Source organism: Anarrhichthys ocellatus, unplaced genomic scaffold, assembly GCF_004355925.1.
Source record: "Anarrhichthys ocellatus isolate YVR2014 unplaced genomic scaffold, GSC_Weel_1.0 scaffold17, whole genome shotgun sequence".
Classification (NCBI taxonomy): Eukaryota; Metazoa; Chordata; class Actinopteri; order Perciformes; family Anarhichadidae; genus Anarrhichthys; species Anarrhichthys ocellatus.
This window is the reverse complement of record NW_022280047.1, coordinates 5,314,643-5,333,544: the sequence shown is the minus strand read 5'-3', so window position 1 is coordinate 5,333,544 and position 18,902 is coordinate 5,314,643. Positions and strand designations below refer to the sequence as shown.

The following is an 18,902-nucleotide window of genomic DNA, read 5'->3' as shown; positions in this document are numbered from 1 at the left end:
GAGCGAATCACCAATCGCGTTTATCCTTTTTGGCCCCACCGGGCTGCTGTACTCAGGCAATCACCACTGATAGCAAACCCGACAATACCTTCACGAACAGGTGAAAGTATTCTCTAGCAACTTTTCGTGTGACTACTGTCTTTTCAAAAACAACCCAGCTAGTGTACTATAAACATAAGATTACCGTGAGTCCATTAATGTGTTTTTGACTGTCATGCATCGCTACTTTTGCACTTGTTTCGAGCTAACGAGACCTGCTGCACAGTTAGCTAGGTTAACTTACTGCTATGTAATGCTAGCAGCCAGTCTGCTACTAACTGAGCAGTTGACATCTCATTTCATTTATTACGACGACTGCTTGTTATGATTAAATACACCTACGTACAGTCTGTTGATATGAATAGAGAGTGTGGCAGATCTATAGTATGCATTTATTTGAAAAGAGCTCGCAACTAGAAGCTAACTCGTTTCACAACCGGCTTCAAGTTATCCCAACTGTATTGTTCTTTGTCTCCTTTTGCCCTCAGTGATTTTTCCTCTTTGAGAATGGCATCGTCTACAATGATCACCGTCCCCACCACCGCCTCCCGCTTTGCCCTGCTCCAGATAGACTCGGATTCGGACTCCGACGCCTCCGACGCGGGGAAGACCACCACCAGAACCGGACGGGACGGGAAGCCTCGACCAGGGAAGGCAGGAGCAGCCGGGGGCAAAGCGGCTCAGTGCAACGACAAGAAGAAGGACAAGAAGAAGAAGAAGAGGGAACAGCAGCAGAGTGAGGCAAACGAGGTGAGCGACAGGAGCATCTCGTGACCCTCTGCTTCGTGCATATATCTGTGGTATTGGGGAGAATGCATGGCTTCCGTTTTGTCACAGACACGATTGTTGTTTCGCTTCACCTGAAATGAAACTGCAGAGGATGGTTCAGCCCCGCTGTAAACAGATTGTGTTTTTGTGTTGCTTCCGGTTGTTTTAGAGCAGGTGATAAGCGTGTAACCAATGTTTAAGACACATCACCAACAACACCAGGCCCTCAGCAAGGCGGTGCAATTTAATTAATATGTCACATTTTACAACAAATAACTGATAACTGATCAATAAATCAATTAGTCAATCCACAGAAAATACACCTGCAACGATTGTGATAACTGATTAATCTTGGAAGTCTTCTTGCTTCTTCGATTTGCTGCTTTTCCTTGTTTTATACTATTGTAATAGTATTTGAAGAGGTCTCTTGGGTCTGGGAAAACATGAAGTGAATTGTTTTTGTTTCATTTGACTTAATAAATGGAATAAGTCATCAATTAGCTCAGAAAATCTAATGCTTCTCTTCATGCACACACATGGTGATGCTTTCTACAGCTGACAATAGAGCAATTATAGCAATAGTGGTCATAACGAGACACAGTGTTTGAATTAATCTCATATCTTGCTTTTCATCAGTTACGCAATCTGGCCTTCAAGAAGATTCCTCAGAAGTCTTCTGCGCCGCCTCCCTGCATGACACTGTCCGGGATAGCCGGTGAACTTCTCAGTCCTGCTGCAGGGGACCACAAAATGCCTGCAGAGGGGTGGCAGCAGTGGAAGCAGAGGGATGAGCAGGTCAGGAGCGACAACAAATGTGTGAGCTTGTGATCCATACAGCAGATAATGCTCTCTTCATAATTGACATTAATAATAATCCACAGTACGTCCGGCTGTTTTAGTAGAGCTGCTCAGAGGTCAGCAGTAGAGGGCTAGTTTTAGGGTGGTGTGCAGCAGTATCAGCCAGAAGCAGAGTGTTCTTAGAAGTGATTAACATGTCTTAGATGCTACTACTAAAGGTGTCGCGTCCTTTCTTCTCCTGTCACTGCAAACTTGTAGGAAGAGGAAAGGGTACGCCAAGTCTTGTTTGGATTCTGGCATTAGGGAAGAGCAGTCACGTCTGATTTTACAGACGGTAACAACCATTTGTCTCCAATGTCTCCTGTTTCCCTCCTTCCTCTGTAGATAACCTCTGAGCTTTATGAGGCTGACTTGGAAAAGGCTTTGATTCTAAGTCAAATGGATTTTGAACAAAACAAACCGGTAAGTTGCCCACACACACTTATATTTGCAAATTTGAGGCAAGAGGTACAGTAGTCAGACATATCTGCAAAATTGGACTCTTGACTTAAACTTGTCTCTGCTGAGTCTTAGTCCAGAGAGGTTTTGACTACACTGTCTTTATTTTTGTGTTTTGTAGAGTTTTATATGGCTCTTGATTCATGCCAGCGTCCCTATGTATGACATTGCAAGGGTTCCTCATAAGAGTGAAGTCATTATAAATATTCTAAATCATCACTCTTGTAAACTCATCATCTGATGAATCTGGTAGATTCTGGTGAATCCAATTTTATAACAAAAGACAGTACAGCATAGAGTCTCACTTACATCTGTTTTTTTAATACTTACTCAAGTTGTGTTGAAGTTAGGAACCTTAATTCTAAGTTAAAGTCAAATGATGTGCTCTCACTCAGCCCAAAGACACAAACGCATCTTCGCCAAAGTCTCGAGGAGGAAAAGAGGTCGGAGGGAAGAAGGACAAAAAGAAGAATCAGCAGGCAAAGGACAAAAAGACCGTTTCACTGCAGGACTTCCAGGCTGAGGGCAGTGCAGGTGAGAGAAGCCTATCGATCAGTTTCTAAAGCCATCAAACTATGATCCGGTGTGCTGCTGTCTTCAGCTCAACAGGCTCCCAGAATAATCTTCATGTCAACGCACTTTGTCTCTCTGCAGAACATTTGAGTAAGAAACAAGAGAAAGAGGTGAGCAAAGTCCTCGAGAACTGTACTGTTGTCAAATCAATAGAACATTTAGCGGAACATTATTTATTGTATTTGAATATAGAATAACTATTTAAATTGCCCGTTGATAATTTGTATATATATATTTTTGAAATTTATTGTTTGTGGCATATCCCGACTGTACACTGACCTCGCTCCCTTGCAGGACGCCAGAGTGGCTAACGTAGCGCTCGGACTCGGGCAGGAGGAGCGTTTTTTCAACAAGCTCGAGGATGACGTCACTCGGATTGTCCAACAGGAGAAGAGACGTGAGCAGTTCACCAACAGCCACGGACAGGAAGTCGTCATCACGACGGAACACGAACCGGTCAGTAGACGGGCAGAAACACACACACACACACACACATGAACAGACAGCTGTTGATATTCTGCCTCGGGTATCTACAGAGCATCAACAAATCTTGCACGTGTTGTTGAATTTTATTTGTATTTTTGTTTAGGTTCAAATTCTACAGGGTGACGAGGTGATTCTCTCTTTACCTCAGAGGTTCAGGGGGACGTTGTGTAACTTCTTTTTTTTGCTTCAGATTAACTTTTTATCATGTTGTAAAAGTTCCCATCCTTGATCTGATCAACAGTCACTTATCTAGTTAGTATTCAGAAAACTTGATAGAACAGCGACTTATTGGAGATTTGGGTGAATAGTTTTGTTGTACGGTGAATTGTTGTCCTTTATACCACATTTTGTTGGGTTATTTTGAAAAACGTACACTTTTTTGCCTTGCCATTTCACACTTTCCAGGTTCATACTTGTACTTTTGGGTTCCTGCTAGAACATGTTTGTATGCCTTAATGTTCAGGGGACTCTTTTTTTCTCAGACCATGTGTCTGAATACACCTGTATTCACATAAATGCTCAGCTTTATAGCATTTCCGCCTTTATCAGTTGTGAATTTTGTCGTCACTGCCACATTGTAGTATTGGATATTTATGCCAGCGTAGTGTAATGTGTGCATAATGTAATATTTCACCGGAAATAGTGTGCAATTCACGTACAATCGGTTTAATACTAAGGATGCCCGTGCTGGTCTGGTGACAGGCTTAAGACGGAGAGGGGAGAGCTGCAGAAGCAGGGTTGTTTTTTTTACCTTTTCCAGAAAACTGCCCACCCCGAGGTACCACTTGAATTACAATACGCTGAAAGTTTATTATGGCATTTTTGATCAATAATGCCAAAAAATACATTGCCTACCCCAGCTTTAAGTCTGTCCACACGGCTGCGTCTCAACATTTTTAAGTGATTTATTAAACGAATAAATCCACCAAGTGAAGTTTGTGTTTCCTTCCGTTGTGACTTGTTCTTGTCTACCTTTCCTTCCTGTTAGGATCCCCGAGCAGAGCAGCTGAAGTACGATCTGGAGAAGAAAGATGAGGAAATCGATAAACTAAAGAAGAACATTTCGCAGTGGGAGGTCAGCAGGCATAAGCAGATTCCACATTATTCTATAATTACACCCCGATCTTCCAGAAAAATGCTTAGAATTATTTTGTTAAAAAAAAAAAGAATATGTCCATCTTTTTCTGGATATAAATGCATTTGCTAGTTAGTTTACAGCCCTTTTAATGGAAACACAGTTACACAAAGTTACACAAAAATGTTTTTTTCTTGCTTCTCAACTCTGCAGGGGAAATACAAAGAGGTGAAAGCAAGAAATTCCCAGCTGCTTAAGATGCTCCAACAGGGAGAGAGTGAGTTGAACTACATTTAACGGCTCTTTTCTTTCCCAACGATGATTCAGAACGATCCGTCATATATTCATGCTGTTTCTCTCCTTCAGTGAAAGACAAAGCAGAACTCCTTCTACAGGTAGAAGAGCTACTACACATAAAAGAAGAACTGTCATTACAGGTGTGTTATGGTGGTATAAGGATTATGAGAAGAGGAACACGAGTGTGTGAGATGTTTGTGTCTTTATGTGAATTTGATTCATTTTTTATTTATCTAGGTAGCATCACTACACGGTGCCCTTGAACAAGAAAGGTCTAAAGTCAAAGGTCTGCTGTCAGAACAACCAAAACATCAGGTGAGAGTTCAAATCATTTACTTCTGATTAGTAAAGTCACCGTTACCAAGGAGGCATAAAAGAAGAGACGGCGCTACGTCGTCATATCGTTGGGGTACAACACGTGTGCAGGTCTGCACTGCCAAACGGCTCACAGGACATGTGGATGCTTGATTTATTCACCGAGCCATTCGCAGGGAGGGTGTCATAGTAGCCAATGATATAGGGGAGAATTCCAATTCTGCAACTATTGAAAATATATTTAATAACAGACCAGAAACAAATGCTTTCTATTTGAAATGGTTCTATTGTGTATCGACCGCCATCCATTCGATTTTACCCCAAAAGCTATGTCAGGCCGAGTGCAACCAAAGAGCACCTGAGCAGACAGACGCCCTCCATTTATGTCTTGTGCCGTCCGCTCAAACCCCCCAACATCACGTGTGTGACCGTGTCCCAGCCTTCATTCAAGAGACAAGTTCTCATTTCATTTGTAATGTATTTTTATTGACCCATAACTATGAAATGTGTTTTATTACTAATAGTTAATAACTGTGTACTTTCTTGGCTTTTCTGGTTGGCAGGGAAACAGGAAAGGGAAGAAAGGCCCAGAGATGGATCTATGAAGGTCCCAACTGGCCTTACAAGTCAAATGAAATAAACAAATTAAGAAAAGCACTGCTGATCATAATCAGGGTTCTCTTACCTTGTTCTTTTTTTTTTTAGCCTGGACTCCATGTCAGCATATAATGCATGCCCCCCCTAATTACACACACACACACACACAGAGAATACACTCCAGAGGCAGCAGGATGCATTACACAGCTGAACAAGAATTGCAGATGCTTTTAAAACTGATTTAAGTTTAAACCTTGTGTTAAAATGGTGGCCTGGCAGTTGGCACGCGGTGCTGCCCCCTGCAGGCACAGGCATCTTTCTGTTGGGTGTTGAATGCCAAAATGTTTGGTTTGTTCTTTCTTTTTTTTTTTCCTCACTGTTGAGTAAATAAAATACTTTTTCAGTGAAAAAACAATTGTCCTTTTTTTTGTATAATGTCAGAAATCTAAAGAGTTAAATGCTAATCTAAGAACGTTGAGCTGAACTACAGATACCCATAGTGTTACCACGTTGGAGGCATTTAAAGTAGCCTGTATACGTGTTTTGACGCTGTGAGAAGATGTCTTTAATGTGAAAGGGAATTTTAAGAGCGTAATCGATTCTTATTACTGATTTTTTTATGTGCTATATCTTTAAATTGACTCCGGTTTCATAATTCTTCGGCATGAATTAATTTAAGCAGATTACTCGCAGAGACACCCATGTAAGGAACTGTACATTATTAAAGGTACTGAAGATTATAAAGAGTTGTTTACACCACCCTGCGCAGTCGGTCAAAGCTGGTGCTCATCCACACAACTTTCTGCCGAGTCATCGGGACAGACGCGCACCGTGACTGCGCGCTCCTCCTCAGGTCCGCTCCTCCTCCTCATCGTCAGTGCGGACGGGAGATGTCAGACGCGGTGAAAGAGGAGACGAGAGCGCCCGGTGATCGTCGTGACCGGACTGAAATGATCCACGTCGCTGTCAAAACTCTCACTGAGAGCAAGGACTTCACCGTCACAGGAGGCGGCACCGTCAGACAGGTCAGGAGGCCAAACGCACTCACTGGTGCTTCATGCGTAAAATGGCTTGATATGGGCTTCAGCTGTAGTCTTACGTCTTTTGAGAAACGTGTGTCTATTGATTTTCATGCCGTGTTTCTGCCTGAGAAGCTGTGATGTGTGTATTTGTGTACAGCTGAAATGGGGTCTAGCAGAGCGCCTGGGGGTCCCGGTAGAGCAGCTGGTCCTGATGGACTCAGGCCGGGTCCTCAGAGAGTCAGAACTCCTGAGTCACCTTAAAGCCCAGGATGAGTCAGTCAGCCTCCGCATGATCCAACGGTACACAGACACCTATATGGAATTTACTTATTTGGTCACAGCAGGTAGACTAGAGATTACAATTTATTATGTGTCGGGATTTGTTTTAATAATGTACATGCAGCCTGTGGACTGTGACTTTTAAGGTTTATCCTCCTTTTTAAATACGTTACATGTTAATTTTGTGCACTGGGAGAGTGTGGAGAGTTTGTAAACCAGCACCACTTTCACCTAAATCATACAGTAAGCCATGTGCAATGTCACATTAAGGTAGAATATGAAGCTCTGCAAAATTTAGACCTGCACTATATTGTATTGAGGAAAAAAAGTCTGCACTCACTTCATGTCCTAACTTTAGGGAAAAGTGGCACATGTTAGTAAGTGTAGATTGTCCTGTTACGGCACACACACAAAAAAAATTATTTAAATTCAACCATAATTTTACATAATGGGGAAATCAATACATTCATATGCCGTATCAGTGTCAGACTCTCAAAAAAAACATCCAATATGACTTGAGCCCAATGCCTCCTCCTACTGATGCATACTCGGTTATTACCTGGAGCTCTAGATTCAGATTCAGTCCTTCCCTCTCAGGCCTCAGCATCCGTCTGCTGCGCCCACCTGTGATCCAGCACCAGAAATGGTCCAGTCAGAGCTCACAGCCGTTCTGGATCCTGACCCTGAAAGCTTCACACCCTCTCTCACCTCCCCCCTTTCTCTGGGTAAGAACTTCAGAGCACATGAACTCCCCTCTCCTCCTTTTTTCCCTGTCCTCTCTATGGGGGCTTATATTGCCGCTTTGGGTTGATCAGATCCTACTCACCTCTCCAGTTCCTCTACTTACTCTTGTTCTTTTGATCTGATCTTGTTTCCATAGTGGAGTGTCTGGATAGTCTCGGCCTAACAAACAGCGTGCCTGGCTTCTTCCCTGCACTCCAGCACCAGATGGACAGACAACTGCTGGCTGACCCGGAGATGATGCGGCGTGTCGTGGGCAGCCCCTTCGTGCAGAGCACCCTCTCCTCCTCCAGCCCTCAACTAACTAGACAGCTCATTCTGTCTAGTCCTCAGATTCAGCAGCTCCTGCAGACGAACCCAGAGGTGGGAGATATGCTTAACAATGCAGATATCATCACAGAGGTGGGTATAAAAATATGTTATGTGCTTATGTATTTTAGAAGTAAGACAGGTGTGTAATTTGAATTAGTTAAAAGGAGAAAAAATGGTACTTTTTCTATTTCACTGCGACTTGAAATTAGTTGCTTTCTCCTTGACTAATTTCTCCCACCCATATGTTCAATATCTTCTGCTCTTGCTCATCTTGCAGGTGCTGGAGCTCGTCAGGAACCCTTGCATGATAGAGGATGTGATGCATAGTGAAGACAGAGCATTAAACAATTTGCAGCCAGAGCAGGAAAACCCTGAGACCATCACTGGTGATTGTGATGGCCTTCAGAAGACTGCCGCCAAAAGACTCAAATCATCACAGGTCCAGGTTTCAAAATGATGTTTTCCCGAACTGTCTGTTCAGATGATGTCAAACTAATCAGGTGTTTTTCATCTGTTGTTTGTGGTGTCCTTACCCTCTCAGATCCAGATGGGAGCAGCCCCAGTAGTGACTGCATCACCTGGGACTCAACAGCCAACTGAAGGAGAAAGCGACGCTACTCCACCTGTCTCCGGTCCCTCCACAGATCCCCTCAGAGAACTGACCGCCACGCCCAGAGCTGATCCAAACCCTCAGAGCACTGGTACTGCAGGCACGGAAATACAAATCCACACAGTTTAACTACACCAAGAGAAAAAGTAGAACCTCATGGCCATATGCAAGCGCCATGCAGTAGTGGGGCAACCAAACCAATCTGGCAAAGGTCTGCTTTCTCAGCTTCGTGATGTATTTGAAGTTATTTTAAACAAACCAAGAAACAGGTCATTGTTTTAAATTGGCTAAACTATAAACACTTCTCCCTGCTTTTCTTCATCTTGTACCTGTGGTCTCCTCCCTCTTTCCTCAGGCATGCAGTCACTGGTGGAGGGGATCACAGCCAGTCCAGGACTGATGGAGAGCCTGCTGTCGGGGCCCTACGTCAGCAGTGTCCTCAGCTGCCTCAGTCAGAACCCTGACCTGGCTGCACAGGTGACGCATACACAATTTATGGGTGCATGCGAACACATAAACATGCATGACAGGAAACGCATGACAGGTAATCACATTGCTTATTTTCACTGGACATCTGCATGCAATTTATGTTTTAGGTTCCGTTATTTATGAGCATCTGAATTGCTGAATAAAATCAATCCAGAGGTGTGGAACCAGGCTACAATCCTCCCCTCCCCACTTCTTGTGAACACATACCCATAAATCCTACACACTCTGACAGGTGTCCTATGTCTCGTTTTCATACTGTTTCAGATGCTGCTGAGTCACCCTTTGTTCTCAGGGAATCCACAGCTGCAGCAGCAGATGCGGCAGCAGATCCCTCTCTTCCTGCAACAGGTGAGTTTATTTGCCTCACTACTAAACAACCTCTCTTCTTGCAACTAGATAACAGTATTATGACTGGACCAACATTAGAAACATGTCTTTTTTCCTACATAGATATCCTTAAAACAGATATTTATGCTGTGAGTGTTATTAATGATGAATATGTAGCTACAGAGTCCAGAGCTGTTGTCAACCATGTTGAACCCCAAAGCCATGGAGGCTCTGCTACTAATCCAACAGGGCCTACAGACTCTGGCTGCAGAGGCTCCTGCACTGATACCTACGTAAGTATAAATACGCACAATGAACACTCACAGTACACCGTAACCTGAGGATTACTCAAAAGAAGGTTGAGTTGCTAGTAGAAGCAGTACTTTCATGCAAAGTGCATTAAAGAAACCGTAAAAACATTTGACGAGTTACCACCATATCTTGCAGAGCCGGTGTTAACGATGCCCCTGAGCTGCCATCTGACTCTGTCCTTAACAGCCAATCAGGAAGTGGTCCTCAGGTTGCCACGGTGACAGAGCAGCAGCAGCAGCAGTTTGTGCAACAGATGCTACAGGCGCTAGCTGACACCAATCATGGGGTATCTCAGTGTTTCCTTATAACCGTGACTGCTTCTGTAATTGATCTGTACATCTCCTGGATTTGAAATGTCACCAATAAATGTAAATAACATTTTCAGGCCAAAAGTTGGCTGGCCACATCCAGATGTGACGTTTGATGTGGGATGTCACCTTAAAGCAGTCAAGGATATTTTAAACCATAGAGGCCAGTGCAGCTGGCACTTCTTGTCGAGATGCAATCTAACAAAATAGACTGTGTGATCTCCAGAGAGTCCTTTCATCTTTGAAACTCTATTCATCTGTTTGTTGTATTTATTTAAAGAAAATTAATTCAGCTGAGACACGCATGGAATTTCATCAAATTTTATTTTCCCTCCAAGAGGCACAAAACCTCTTTAGTTTGATGATGTTATTGTAATGAGTAAGACTTTAAATAACTCTCCTCAGGTCCATGTTGACGAGGCTGAGTTCCAGGACGAGCTGGAGCATCTGAGCTCAATGGGCTTCAGAGACAGAGAGGCAAACCTTCAGGTCCTCATCAGCACTGGAGGAGACCTCACCACCGCGATACAACATCTGCTCAGTCTCTGACAATACACACAGATGTTGATCTGTGCATATACATATTGCATAAAATCACTTACACTCAAACATAATGATATAATTATCAACGCTTGCAAAGTGCTTTACAAAAATAACACAGACATGCAAGCCATATTGTTATTGCTGTGCTTTCAAAGATATTCTTATATTTATTCCTTAACTCCCCTCACTAACCTCTGTCTGAAGTAGTAAATTATATTCAGTCTTAGTTCAACAGTCACACTCACCTTCGTACACTTTACGTGCTATATCCGTCCCCTTTGTCCTTTAACAGTGAGTACTTTGGGTTGATATTAGGGCAGAAACCAAAGAATACAATCACAGGTCCGTACAGGTACTGAAATCCACCTCACACACTGTAGACTTGTAGCAATTGCAGACATATTTAGCCCCAGGTGATGTATAATTCATCTCTGTCCATGAAGCTCAGGCCTCTTTTCATCTTGCCACCTGGACAATATTGAGAGCTTGTAACACCCAGAGACCGTCAGATGTTCTTAGAAGCTGAGCTCCAAAAAGATGCATTTCCCCGTTTATCACACAGGCACAGAAACTCTGATCTGCACAGTTGTCATTTCACTTTGTATTTATGATGGTTTCGTGCTTTAAAAAGCGTGTTATGTTTCCTCCAAGCCTCCCATGTTCACTGTTATGTTCACAGTTCTGTAATAGGGTTAACTGTACGCTTAATTCAACAGTAGTTTTTTTTTTTTTAGAGCTGCTACAAATGATCATTCTCATTATCAATTCATTTGTTGATTATTTTTGTTTTATGAATAATGTATTGATAATGAAATCTATAAAATGACATACAATAGGGAAAAATAGCGATCACAACTTCCCAGAGGCTCAGGTGACGTATTCCAGATGTTTGTTTAACTACGAGTCCAAAACCTGAAGCTTAAAATACATACTGTTGTACCCTGAGTTGTTGTAGTGATCAATAAAGCTGGAAGACAAACACAAACTGGTTTATCATCTTTGATTGATAAGAACATAGTAATTTATTATGTAAGTGACAGATGCATATAATCCACCACTCCTTTCACTGAATTTGAGAGAAAATCCCTTTTTCAAGTAGGTATTATTCTCTGTAATGTTGTACTATTCCACTACGAACACTAGAGGGCAGTTACACTCAACCTCCACAGTAACATCAGCTGTTCTATTCAGCTGGAATTATGTACAAAATAATAAAATGTTGTTATTCTCATTATTTACATGTAATGTAAGTCACGTCCCTGAAATCTGTCTCTATATTTAGCTCAAACATGACATACCAGCTGGCTAAAACTTCTATATTTATGTATTTAAACTAATATTAAATGTGTGTGTGATTGTCTGAGAGGGTTGCGCCCTGTTTTGCATCCCTGCTTTTGTGTCCTCACTCTTAAGAGACCGAGTGGATTAACTGACACACGCGACACTTACTCCGACATGAGATATGTGTGAATATGATCCCTTTGACAACCTGTGTGTGTTTCTCTGTTGCTGCCAGACTGAAGGGGGGTTTAATCTCTAATGATGTCTGTGTGCTGCAGTGTGTGCCCGTTCATCTGGATGTGTGAGATATGAGAGTAGCCAAAGGGTTTTTTCTGGATTAGAAGCTCCTAAAATATTCGGGTTGAGGTTTGCAGATGAGTCGCACCACAAAAACAGCTCGACAGTGCTGTGTGTGTGTGTGTGTGTGTGTGTGTGTGTGTGTGTGTGTGTGTGTGTGTGTGTGTGTGTGTGTGTGTGTGTGTGTGTGTGTGTGTGTTGGGGTGTCGAGGTCATGGTCACATATGGGTGTGTGTCTTCTGAAGAGGCTCATAGATCATGAAATGGGAATCATGAAGCCGGGACCTGATCTGACCTTTAGTATGGTACCAAGCTATTGTCAGAGCTAGACCTCCCTCACACAAGTGTGTAGCAGTTAGTTAAAACTAAACCTTTAATCCTTCTACTGCATCGTATTCAGTCTGAAGATTGCACTTTAAGATGCGTTTGTGCATTTGGCATGTGGTGTCAGCGCATGAGAGCTGTTTCGACTGATGAAATGATACAAAAACATGGATTTGCAGTCATTTGCAACTAAACTTATCCATTTGCTGATGTTTAAGTGTCAGAAACTTCAGCAAAGCCGCTTAGATTTTTTTAAAATCGATTGCGCAGACGAGAGAAACCTGTAAGGCTGAAGGGGGGACCAGATGGATCATCTTGAGTCATGTGGAACAATAAAATTGTATTAAATTAGTCAAGAAAGTGTTAAATCATTATAGATAGCTGTAGAAACATTGCATGTGTGTTTCCACGGGTCTTGGATTCTGTTGTCTTGGATTCTGAAGCTAATTGTGTCCTCTAGACTCTAAAGCAAACTGAACTTTCAGGAATTAAGAAAAGCGTTCTTTTCTGAAATGTAAATGAGTTCCCTATAGAGCTGAAGCAATTAGTCTAAATTAATAGGTACAATTAAATATTAAACATGGGATTCAAAAACTTGAGGAAATACAAAACCATTATCAGTTTATTGAAATTCCATCGTCCCGTACTGAATCAACACAATACAGTGACTACGAAAAATACAAGAAAATATGATCCAATTGGTAAAATCCTTTTTTTTTTTTTTTCATAGTTAGGTCAATTTTCTGTGCAAAACATTTTAAAAAGCCTTTGTTGTTCTTTTGTAAGACAAAATGTGCTGAAGGCATTGGTCCATCATAACATGCCGTCTATGCAGTCAAAAATAAAAGTAAACAAATGACTACATGTTCAAAAAGAGTTATTATCCACGTTACATTTAACTGCTGGTGTGAACTTGTAGGCTTTTTCTGTGTGGCATACTATTGGAGGTTTATATCTCATTTGCACCAAAATAACACATAGTCCTAATTCAAACCTTTGCAACACTGCAGCAAGAATATAGTGGAATGGCACTTTCACCACAGGATCATAAAGATTCTCTCCTGAAGCGCTAATCGGAAGATAAAATCAAAACTCCCGCTACTGCACAAGCTTCTCTGTGGCTTTGCACCACAACTGAAACGGTGCTTTATTCTAAGACGTGAACTAGATATGGACTGTGGTTTATGTTGGCGACTTGAGGCGAACGATGTGCGTCTGGACCTCCACGGCCATGTCAGTGACGCTCCTGCTGATCGCCAAAGGCAACACGTTCTCTTCATCCGATGGAGGCTCTAAAACATCAAACTGTGAACGCAGCAGGTCTGCTTTCATGTAGTGTCCCCTCCGGGCCACCATCCTCTGCTGAATAAGATCGTAGTCGCCGTGTAGGAAGAGAAAAAAGACATCGGGAGGGGTTGGAGGCAGGATATTGTGGTCTGGACCGGAGGAGGAGTCCAGGGCTTTGGAGCCATAGAGCAGAATCTGTCTGTACAGGCGTTTCAAAGCGGAGCACGCCACAAGAGCGTCAGAGCGGGAACACCGTCCTCTGGGATGGGAAGACACAAAGTGCAAATAGTTAGCGAGGGCAGAATTAGTAATAACTGCTGAACTGAACACCGTAATGTTGTGTAGACATGAAAAAGGAGAACTCTGTTCACAAACAGCTACAGGGAAGGAGGTGAAGAGAGAAAAGAAGGGATACAGGGATGAGCGGATAAAGGCTGACTGAGTGTGGAAGAGTAGGAAAAGATCCTTTGATGTCGCCGCAGTCGTTTTAAGAGAGCGATGGCATACTTCTCAGCTCTCCTCTACACTCTCGCTCAGTTAATCTGTTTTTACTCTCCCAAGCTCCCTTTCCTCGCCTCAATTTTCAAAACCATCTTTGATAGTTTTGATCTTTTTTTCCACGATTGCATATATCCTTACCTCACTGCTCGGCTCTTCAGCTCTCTCTCACCCTCTAAAACACACACCATCTTCTCCATTTCTGTCATTTCAAAAGTGTGTTGCGTCTGCGATACAAAATGTTCACGTGAGAGTGCGTGTGCATGATAAATAGTCTGCGTGTATGAAAGATCTGTTTGCTTTTACCTCTCAATGACGTCATGTAGTTTGAGAAGCCACGGCAATCTGTCCTGAAGAAAAACAACAACACAACTGTTTTATATTTTGTTATCAACAGCATGTTGTATATTTATTTCATCATTATCTACAGCAGCAGTTGTACTTGTTAAGAAATTTTTTTAATCTTTGTGATGATGTTTTGTTTTTTTTTTTGTTGTTTTTTTTAATTTGTAAGATTTCTGTTTACACATCCAGCATTTGCAGAGCAACATTCATTTGGAGCCGTGTTTATGGCCTTGAATGCAATTCCAATATTCACTCTTCTTTTAGCTCTGTTTTCAGTCTCTACCAACTTCTGATGGAAATATGCGACTCTTGAGCTGCTAAATACTCAACTCTGTTCAGTTGAACTGTATCTGTCTGCCGTGGTGTTGAGTACAGCGTCCTGTCGGTTTGCGGCCGCCAACAACGCTAAGAGCAGCGAGAGCTAAAGCACCGTAAAGCTGAGGGGAGCTGCAGAATCAGCTGTTTATTCTCTGTCGGTTTATCACTACGAGCAACCCCTTTACCGTCGTCATTTGATACGTTGTCAGCACAAAAATAATGATTGTAGCCGCTTTAAAGACGGAAAATAAATCATATTATTTACTCTACGGAAGGAAGCACGAGAAGGCGCTGACTGACGGTTTGAGGACGTCAACACTAATTCTGGCGTTTATCACAGCATTGTCCACCAGAGAAACATCACGGGACAGATTACCAAACATATTTTAAACTATATGAAGACATTGCTCCTCTGAAAAAACATTCAGATATAAAAAACATAAATTAGAAAAAACAAATACTGACGACACAGAAATGCAGCAAAAGCTGTGGAGAAGTGTTTGGAGTGGATCTTACTATTCAAAGTCAGAACTCACCGCCAACATTTTCTGTGTAATGGACTTAAGTCAAAAAGTCTTTAAAAGAACCAATCAGGGAATCAAACCGAGATCAGACAGATGTGGCAGCACTAACGCATCTTTGATTACACAGCAATCAGAAATAGAATCAATCCTAACTTGGTAACAACTGATCTGGAGTAACAAGTATTTCACACTGATGTGCCTTTTAATATGAAGAGCTGAACTCGAATGAGAGGAATCAAATCCTCTCATGTCCCGGTCGGTGATGCCAAGCTCAACCTGCCAACTCTAATACTAGCATGAAAGACACATATTTTTGCTGCAGCCTAACAGTAATCGCACATTTACAATCATTCTCAAACTGCCAACTGTTGAGTATTTTTAAAACATTGGACAGAGCAGGTCCCGGGGTACTTCTACCTGACAATCAAAGCAGATTTCTAAGTGGGAGGTTATCATTAGCCACCGAACACCGCTACCAGCAAACTGCTGCCAAATGTTGGCGGGGGTTGCTCTGCCTGTGTAAGCTTTTAGATTCAACATTGGTAGGCAGCCAGTCAATTGTTTGGAGGTCTACCTTTATTTTGAAGGTCAGCATGGACAGGAAAAAAAGATAAATATTGAACAAAGTGAAGCCTTCTCCGGCCACTTGTTGAGTGAGTTATCTGTGGCTGCGAGTCTGAGACAATGATTTACTAATGACAGAAGAGAAATGGCTCACACTGTAAATGACTGACATTCGATTAGAGCTGACAAGACACACACACACACACACACACACACACACACACACACACACACACACACACCTGTTCTGTGAGTGGTTCACCACGAGCCATCTTCTGAATGTTCCCCTGTGGGTGGAAGTGATCCCCTTCGTACAGGGGCCAGCCCAGCTGATGGGTGCATACAAACACATATATGCAGTTAAGTCATACTGTGTGCAGATACATTATGGAGGTGTGTTTATGCATGGGTCAATTTACCTTTTCTGACAGGAAGGCACCTAAGGCGCTTCTGTATAAGAAAAGGGGGAAGAAATAACAGACACATTTGACACAGCGCAATAACACCTGATCTACTGCTTAAAGCCAACGCTTTACTGACACAGATTTGCTGTAGTTAAGAGCTTAAATCATTTGCGGGTGAACTGATTAATCGGTGAGTGAAAATGAATCAGCAATTATATTGATATTCTACAATGTTATACTGACTTGAATATCTTAGTTTTTTGGATATTTGGCGGATAAAACAAGTAAATTGAGGCCATCACCCTGGGCTTTAGGAAACTATTTCACCCAAAGCATTTACACATCTTTTTTCCCATGTGACTCAATAAACTCAAATATGCTCTTTAGTCAATGGGCTTCTTATGGAGGCTTGTAAGGCTTCCCTACATAGATCAACAGACAGTAGGCTATACATACTTTCCGCAGCCCGAGACTCCCATAATGATGTAGATCATCGTGGGTCTTCACACCCCTGAAGGCAGAACAATCCCTTTATAACTGTTTGCATGAACTTGCAACTCGGCATGGTCGACAAATCTACACATGCGAACATCTCCACCATAGAAACATGGAGCAATAATATAAGCGCACCTGTGATGTAACCTACCGTTAAAATGAACTGGCGGGGCTTCCGTAACGTCAGGTAGTAACAGCCTTTAATTAATACGAAACCCCTGCAAGGGTGTGGCCTACCACTTAGCACATTTCACTAGTATTAAAACAATAACAACTTACATACTGCACGTTACCGATGCAAAACTATTAGGCTCGTTCGACTTAAGCCAGGCGTGCGCAGAATCGATCACCGGCGATCGGCGCACAATGCATGCTGGGTAGATTTGCGTCCGACTTGCTCTGACGTCATGAAAACGTGCGTAACGATGATCTCGCGTGAGCGAGGCGGCCGCAGATTTTAGAGCCAGGCTATGCAGAATTGCTCTCCACCGACTGCATGACCCCAGCGCATGATGGGACTTGCGCTGACGTCATGATCACGTGGGTAACGATAACCTCACGAGAGCGGGGTGGCCGCAGATTTTAGAGCCAGGCGCTGCAGTTGCTCTCCACTGACTGCGTGACCCCAGGGCATGATGGGAAACTTCTTGCTGTCTTCGGATCAAAGAGCTGATTGGCTCTTAGATTTTCTTTATTGTAAAAGGTGGGCAACCGTGACTCACTGGGTTAAGAGGGTGGTGACCACAAGGTTGTTTGTTCGAACCTTGTCCTTTGACGTGTCGCATGTCAAAGACAGCCCACTGCTCCCCATATATAGGGATGGGTCAAATGCAGAGACAAATTTATCCTTAATTAACAGGATAAATATAGTATAAAAAAAATTTAAATCCTAATTTTCTGTCTAATTGTAATACTTAATGCTAGATTGTTGGCTATTAGTCTCATTTTGTGCAATAACAATAATATATAAGGTTATTTATTTAGCATCTGTAAATAAAGATATTTATTGAGAAAGCCTACATCCTACTTGATGTCAACATGTTTTCAGTCAGAGCACTGGAATATGCATCGATTAATGATTGTGAAGCATCACAAAACATATTAAAAGAAAAGCACAATTGTCACTGATGGAAACTTGCAGCGTTGCTTTTCCTCCGTGTGGAGCCTGTTTATGTCGCTGTGATGTTTGGACTGTTGGTTCAGTTTTTAAATTTCTTAAATTTACGGTTGTATGATTTAGAAATGACGCTATCTTTACATATATTTATTTATATAAATGTTTAAATAAATATGACATCCAAAAACTAAAATATGCCCAATCTTATATCCTCAATTATAATAATAACATAGTTAAATATATAAAAAGACATCCAAACTTAAAGACCAGCAATTTTGGGGTTGTCTTGCTCAAGGACACATCGACATGCTCCTAGCGGAGTCAGGGATCGAACCGCCGCTCCTCTGATTGAAGGACGGCCCTGCGCTCCACTTAGCCAAGATCAGTTTTAGACTATGGCTGTGTGGAATATAGGTCGGCATCTAAAACCTTGTTGGGAAAACTGGATGTAATACAAGTGTCAAGAATATGTAGTGGGGTCTTTAAAACAACATCTGTGCTGGCATTGCAGGTAGAAATGGGGGAAATGCCGTTGGAGTTGAGAAGAATCCAGATCATGATGACATATTGGGTCAGTTTACAAGGACATAACAACCATCCAACAATAAGTGCAATTGAGCAATGCTGGGAACATGACAACAGGCCAACAAAGAGCTTTGGTTGGGTTGTTCAGAAGAAGGCTAGTGAATTAGGTTTTAGGAGTTATTCTCCAGCTGTGGTCCAGCTGTTCCTCTTTGGTTACTGCCACAGCCTGGAATTGATCTTGGCCTCCTTGAACTGATGAGAGATGAACGTTGGGGAAACTGTAAGATCTTCAAGTCATACATCAGTTACCACAATTAAATACAGATTTATGGATCTAAAGACCCTAAAACTGGTAGAATAGCAGCAGCAGCAGTAATCCCAGAATTCCATTTGGAGTGTGGGAAGAGACTCAGTGATGATGTATCTGTGTTTACATGTGAGATGATGGCCATATAGTTATTGCCTTACAGTGGGTAGAGGACGTCAGGCCAGAGAGAGTGGTGTGTGCATCAGACTCATGTGCAGTGCTCACGA

The 18,902-nt window shown here is 42.3% G+C and overlaps 3 protein-coding genes across 9 annotated transcripts; 2 read left to right on the top strand and 1 right to left on the bottom strand.

Moving 5' to 3' along the window:
- The first annotated feature begins 31 nt into the window (after positions 1-31).
- Positions 32-6,220, top strand: gkap1 (G kinase anchoring protein 1). Of its 3 annotated transcripts, none has more exons than XM_031856754.1 (12): positions 32-100; positions 528-789; positions 1,444-1,602; positions 1,990-2,067; positions 2,499-2,637; positions 2,758-2,786; positions 2,971-3,132; positions 4,151-4,237; positions 4,451-4,514; positions 4,604-4,674; positions 4,772-4,849; positions 5,413-6,220. In XM_031856754.1, the coding sequence occupies exons 2-12, from the start codon at positions 547-549 to the stop codon at positions 5,452-5,454; spliced, it is 1,152 nt and encodes a 383-aa protein (XP_031712614.1). In that variant the 5' UTR covers positions 32-100; positions 528-546; the 3' UTR covers positions 5,455-6,220. The 3 variants fall into 3 exon arrangements, with proteins under 3 accessions (XP_031712614.1, XP_031712611.1, XP_031712612.1); XM_031856751.1 differs by having other exon boundaries at positions 1,444-1,623; XM_031856752.1 differs by lacking the exon at positions 32-100 and adding an exon at positions 102-185 and having other exon boundaries at positions 1,444-1,623.
- Positions 6,214-11,374, top strand: LOC116388681 (ubiquilin-1). 4 transcript variants are annotated; one of them, XM_031856746.1, is made up of 11 exons: positions 6,214-6,471; positions 6,626-6,768; positions 7,345-7,472; positions 7,628-7,890; positions 8,078-8,239; positions 8,342-8,510; positions 8,766-8,887; positions 9,164-9,247; positions 9,404-9,519; positions 9,674-9,824; positions 10,252-11,374. In XM_031856746.1, the coding sequence occupies exons 1-11, from the start codon at positions 6,337-6,339 to the stop codon at positions 10,393-10,395; spliced, it is 1,617 nt and encodes a 538-aa protein (XP_031712606.1). In that variant the 5' UTR covers positions 6,214-6,336; the 3' UTR covers positions 10,396-11,374. The 4 variants fall into 4 exon arrangements, with proteins under 4 accessions (XP_031712606.1, XP_031712607.1, XP_031712609.1 ...); XM_031856747.1 differs by having other exon boundaries at positions 6,246-6,471; positions 8,342-8,501; XM_031856749.1 differs by having other exon boundaries at positions 6,246-6,471; positions 9,725-9,824.
- A 1,396-nt stretch (positions 11,375-12,770) lies between these two features.
- On the bottom strand, positions 12,771-17,245 carry LOC116388582 (probable gluconokinase). Of its 2 annotated transcripts, XM_031856591.1 has the most exons (6): positions 16,878-17,245; positions 16,688-16,742; positions 16,247-16,277; positions 16,070-16,156; positions 14,383-14,426; positions 12,771-13,837 (listed from the first exon to the last, which is right to left on the bottom strand). In XM_031856591.1, exons 2-6 carry the CDS (start codon positions 16,723-16,725, stop codon positions 13,474-13,476), a joined length of 564 nt encoding a protein of 187 aa, XP_031712451.1. In that variant the 5' UTR covers positions 16,726-16,742; positions 16,878-17,245; the 3' UTR covers positions 12,771-13,473. The 2 variants fall into 2 exon arrangements, with proteins under 2 accessions (XP_031712451.1, XP_031712452.1); XM_031856592.1 differs by lacking the exon at positions 16,878-17,245 and having other exon boundaries at positions 16,688-16,868.
- Between the last annotated feature and the right edge of the window lie 1,657 nt (positions 17,246-18,902).